This window comes from Vicia villosa, linkage group LG3 (genome assembly GCF_029867415.1).
Source record: "Vicia villosa cultivar HV-30 ecotype Madison, WI linkage group LG3, Vvil1.0, whole genome shotgun sequence".
NCBI lineage: Eukaryota > Viridiplantae > Streptophyta > Magnoliopsida > Fabales > Fabaceae > Vicia > Vicia villosa.
The window spans coordinates 4,372,956-4,378,652 of NC_081182.1; the positions used below are offsets into that span (position 1 = coordinate 4,372,956).

Genomic DNA, 5,697 nt, shown 5'->3' on the forward strand with positions numbered 1-5,697 from the left:
TTTAAATGTAATATTTAATAATTTATATAAACATTTTTTAATAATTTTCATAAACATTTTTTTAATAATTTATATAAATATTTTTTTAATAATAATATTAATAATAAATAATTAAGTAATAAATAAATATTAATAATATTAATAATATTAATAATAACTAATTAATACATAACTAATATTAATAATAAATAAATAAAATAAATAAATAAATTAATATATAAAATATTAAATAAAGATTTAAATAAATAAAATAATAAATAAATTAATAATATTCAACTTTTAAAAAACATTTTAAAAAAAGATTTATATAATTAGAACGTTTTTAATTATAAAAAACATTTATATAATTAAAACGTTAATTAAAAATACATTTATATAATTATAACGTTAATTAAAAAAACATTTATATAATTATAAAAAAACATTTATATAATTAAAACATTAATTAAAAACATTTATTAAAATTATTAAATAATACATTTATATAATTATAAAAAAAACTGAAGAAAACATATAAATAAAATTATTAAAAACGTTTATATAAATTAAAAAAACTTTAATAATATAAATATAAAAAAAAGCTGTACATATTTATTAAAAAAAATGTTTATTAAAAAAATTAAAAACGTTAATTATTAAACTTTATTCAACTTTAAAAAAATTATTCAACTTTATTAAAAAAACGTTTTAATTAATATTTATATATATTAATTTATATAATTATAAAAAAAACTTTAAAATATTTAATTTACGTTTTTTTATAATTATTTAACATACAGTTTTTTTAAGTATATATGTACAGCTTTAAATAATACATTTAAACTCAGCTTTACATATAGTATAACAGGAGCAATCTTATTTCAATTAAAATGAATTGGTTTAGTGGTTTGGGGTTGGTTTATATCCATGTGCTCATGGGTTCAATTCTCGTTATTAATAAGGGGGAAAACCGAATCTCGCTACTTTGGCCGGGGTGATAGTAAAGAGCTTAAGTTTATTATATTACATCACACAAAACGATGACAATAAAACACACACACAAAAAAAAACAATTTATTCTAAGTTCTAACATCAGCAGTTCCAGAGCATTCAACCTCAATCTTCTTAGCCATAAACCGAAGACAGTACTCAAGATAAGACTCAAAATCTTCCAAACTCCAACCTTCCACCGGATCACAAACAAACCCCCACTCAATCAAACACCCAACCGTTTCACCGTCACCCTCCACCGAAACCACTTTCAGTGTCGCCACATAAGACTCAAGTCCCATGTTGTTCTCAACAACTTCATACGACAAACAACGTTGTACAGGATCCATCATCAACAGCTTCTCTTTCGCCCACTTAACTGTCGTCTCAGACTCCGACACAGACTCAGACACGGACACAGCAGCAGCATCTTCAATAACCGTTTTTACGGTTGAAGAACAGTATCGAACTAAACCGGGTTGTCCTTGAACACCTTCAACGTGGTAACATGTATTTATTGGGATCCACTTGTGGAGGTTGCAGAAATCCTCTAAAGCTGGCCATGCTTGTTCGGGAGAGATGGTTGTTAGCTGGACGGTGAGTTTGCCTTCCCAAAGAGGTTGAGGTTTGGATTGGTGTCCCATGGTTGATTGCGTAGAAGGTAGGTTACGCGGAGTGAGAAAGAATGTGGGGAAGGAGACATTTATATTGTCAACTACCTACCACTCTAGAGTATAATTAATGCGAGGGAATCGATACGCAAGTTCTTTGAACCGTCGAATATTTTTATTTGTGTGAGTGGTTCTCGTAAGGGAAATGGATTCTCACCGAATTGGAAAAATCTCTAGCTGGCATGATAGGTGGTAGATGAATTGAGTACGGTTTTATTTTATTTGTTTATTTTTTGTTTAGTGTGGTTTATACTTGTCGTAATTTCATTCCTACACAACACAGCTATCCATTTGAATTAAAATATTTATTTTATTATTATTTATTATATATTTAAGAGATCATTTACTAATAAAATATAAAATTTAAATATAGCATTTAGTCTTTGAAAAAGTAAATCAAGATAAATTATTTTTAAAAAGTTGATAATTTATAAATGTCAAAAAATATAATTTATATTTGGATAAATTTCACTTATTGGTCTTATTTAAAATATGTGTGATTCTTAAAAAAATAATTAAAAATAAAATTTTATTACAAAATCAATTTAAAAAAACAAAATTAATTCTATGCTTTCAGAATCAATTTTAAATGTTTCAACTATCATTTAACTCAATTAATAGCTTTAGGTTAATTCTAAATAATTTTTTTTGACCAGAGGTTAATTCTAAATAATTTAATCCTTTGTATATGATGAAGAAAGTGGAGAGGAAAGAAACTAAAAGATAAAAAATAATTAAATTAAAAATAATTAATTTAATAGTATCCATAAGTAAAAAGAAATACTAGTTATTTAAAATATGATATTATAGTTATTTTAAATAGTCACATTAAAAAGAAAGAAAAAAAATAGGATTTTATTTCAAGTAAAGTCAACAAAAATTGTTATGATATAAAAAAATTTGTAATGTCAATAAAATATTATATCATAAATTGCAATAAAAAAGAATTAATTATAATTTTATTCTCTTATTTGACCTGATTCACGAAAGTGATTCTCCTAATTTTAAATTTAAACAATTTTATTGTCATATTTAAAATTTAAATATTTTTTGTCTATCTCTCATGCTTTTGCACTTGCAATTAAAAATATTTTTATTTTTTAAATAACGAGTTACTTGTAAAATATGACAAATTATCATATATAATATATATATATATATATATATATATATATATATATATATATATATATATATATATATATATATATATATATATATATATATATATATATATATATATATATATATATATATGCTGTTGAACTTTATAAATAAAATATAATTTAAAAAACTAATATCTCATCAATTTTCTATAAAAAAAACGTAAAAGGGAATTAAAACTATTTGAATTTAAAATAGAGAAATCAAAATTGTTTAAATTTAAAATAGAATGACTAATTTAGTGACTCGAGCAAAATTGAGGTATAAAAATGTACTTCAAAGTACCTCCTCCAGCTGAGGTTTCTTCACAGATTTTTCAGCGTAACAACTTTGGCTTCAATTTTTCTACCATTGGAGTTGACCAGGTTGGCCAACCGTTACAGTGCATTGCAACAGTTCTATAGAATAAAAAATTAATATAATATAAAGTTGCAGTCAACTCTTTCATTTCTTTTTTGGCTTACTTACAGTTTTGGTCCCCCTATTTTGTCTGATTCACGAAATTGGTTCTCCTATTTTAAATTTAAACAGTTTTGGTCCCCTTATATTAGATTTAAACAATTTTGGTCCTCTTTCATACTTTTTCACTTAAAATTAGAGATATTTTCACTTTTTAAATGACAAATTACTTGTAAAACATGACAAATCATCGCATATAAACTTATTATTGAATTTCGTAGATAAAAATATAAGTTTAAAAAAAATCTCATCGATTTTCTTTGAAAAACATGAGAGGGGGACTAAATCTGTTTAAATATAAAATAGGAGGACCAAAACTGTTTGAATTTGAAATAGGAGGACTAAATTCATGAATCAGACAAAATAGTGGACCAAAATTGTAATTTATCCTTCTTTTTTTTAAACACTTTTAGTTGATTGTAAATATACCCTATTTAAAAATTTTACACACAAATTTTTTTTCGCACTTTTATTTTTCTCTCACAATTTCATCACTTTACTAAATTCTAAAATTTTCTCTTACAATTTACTTTCATTAGTCTTCATTTGACAATATATTTTAATCAAATTTTTATCTTTTATGTTTGATTTTAATTTTATTTATTTTATATGAATTAAAATATTAATAATTGAAATTATTATTTTAAATAAATATATTAATAGATAAAGTTGTAGAGTCTAATATTGATTTTTTAGAATTGCATCATTGGCGTAAATATTTGATGAGTTGTTTTAAAATGATGTGTTTTAATGGATTCTAAAAATAGATTGCAACTAAAAACTCAAAAGTACATTTAATCATATACATAAAATAACATCGATAATATATAGTTTGACTGAGGTTTATTATTGTTATTTTGATTGTTTTTCTCATTTTTTAAAAATGAGAGAATTAACTTTTATTACCTGCCCATATAAGTTCTCATCAGAGAGTGCACATAGAAGGAAACAAGAAACCACGAGTCTGTAAGTTCTCATCAGTTGGGATCTTATTGTGCATTAATCTCCAAACTGTCATAGATTGAGATGGAGGAGAGTCTATATCCCAAGGAAATGACTTCCAAGAAGAGTTTGAGCTAGGCGGAGACACCATAGTATAAGCTTCTTTTAAAGTTAATATGCCACTGTTGGAGTTTTTCCAAGGAAAAAGGTCCTGAGCCTCAACTGCAGGAACAAAGTAAGTTGAAACAGAGCCAAGAAGGTTGGGAAAGGCTGCCTGAATATTGCTGTGGATCTGCCAAGAATTCTCCCACCAATCACTGACTTTAGAGGTGAGGTTATGATGTAAAATTTCAGGAATTTTGAGTTTGCTAGCCAGAGATTCACCAGTCCAATTGTCCAACCAAAAATTGATACATTTTCGATTGCCAATACTCCATATACAATTTTCCACCACTGTGGCATGAACCTCTTTTATTCCATTCCAAATGGAGGGCTTTATGGCATAACTAATGATCCTTCCATTCCTTTTGACCCTCTCTTTTAGAAGAATGGACCAGGATTGATTCTCATTTAGAAACTTCCAACAAAGATGAAGATTAGAAGCCTTATTATAAGCTTTGATGGAAAGAATGCCTAATCCTCCTTCCTGAACTTTCTTGCAACAGGTTTTCCAAGCAACTGTAACTAATTTCTTTTTATCCAAGCTGCCACTCCAGATAAAGTTTCTTGTCCAAGTCTCAATCATTTTAATTAAATTGCCAGGCCAGTTGTAAATTGCCATGCTATGAACCAACATGCTTAAGATAACAGACTTCACCAATTGAGTTCTGCCAACCATAGAGAGAACTTTAGCTTTCCAAGCAGCCAGCCTAAGTATGATATTATCTGCAATGCATAAAAAATAACAAGCTTTAGGTTTCCCTACAAATATAGGAACCCCTAAGTACATGAAGGGAGGGTGAGCCATAGTGAATCCTATAATGTTAGCCAAGCTGCAGTGTCTAGCAACAGACATCCCTCCAGCATATATAAGGGATTTGGTAAGGTTACAGAACTTCCCTGAACATTGACCATAGTCCTTGAGGAGATCACCAATTGTAGTTAGATATTTAACATCCCCTCTGCAAAAGATCATTACATCATCTGCAAAAAGAGTGTGAGATGGAACTAAACTATTTTTGTTAGCTTTAATAAGATTGATACAATTGGTATTCACAAGTTTAGTGATCCCTCTGCTAAGAACCTCTTCAGCAAGGCAGAATAATAAAGGAGATAGGGGATCTCCTTGTCTCACACCATTAGAGCAAGAGAAATACCCTATTTGCTTGCCATTAAAACTGATGGACATAGTTGTCATACCCCAAAATTTACCCTATTTATTTTAATATAGTGACCTTATTTTAAAATTAATTTATAAGGGGCGTATTCAAAAATAGGGGTATTATTGGGCTTAACATTTTGATTGTTAAGCCCATTCTTTTGTAAACCTCAA

General features: G+C 27.0%; 1 protein-coding gene across 1 annotated transcript; it reads right to left on the reverse strand.

Annotated features, from left to right (window-relative positions):
* Positions 1-974: 974 nt before the first annotated feature.
* On the reverse strand, positions 975-1,784 carry LOC131654784 (lachrymatory-factor synthase-like). Its single transcript, XM_058924717.1, has one exon. The coding sequence runs from the start codon at positions 1,611-1,613 to the stop codon at positions 1,059-1,061; it is 555 nt and encodes a 184-aa protein (XP_058780700.1). The 5' UTR covers positions 1,614-1,784; the 3' UTR covers positions 975-1,058.
* Positions 1,785-5,697: the final 3,913 nt, after the last annotated feature.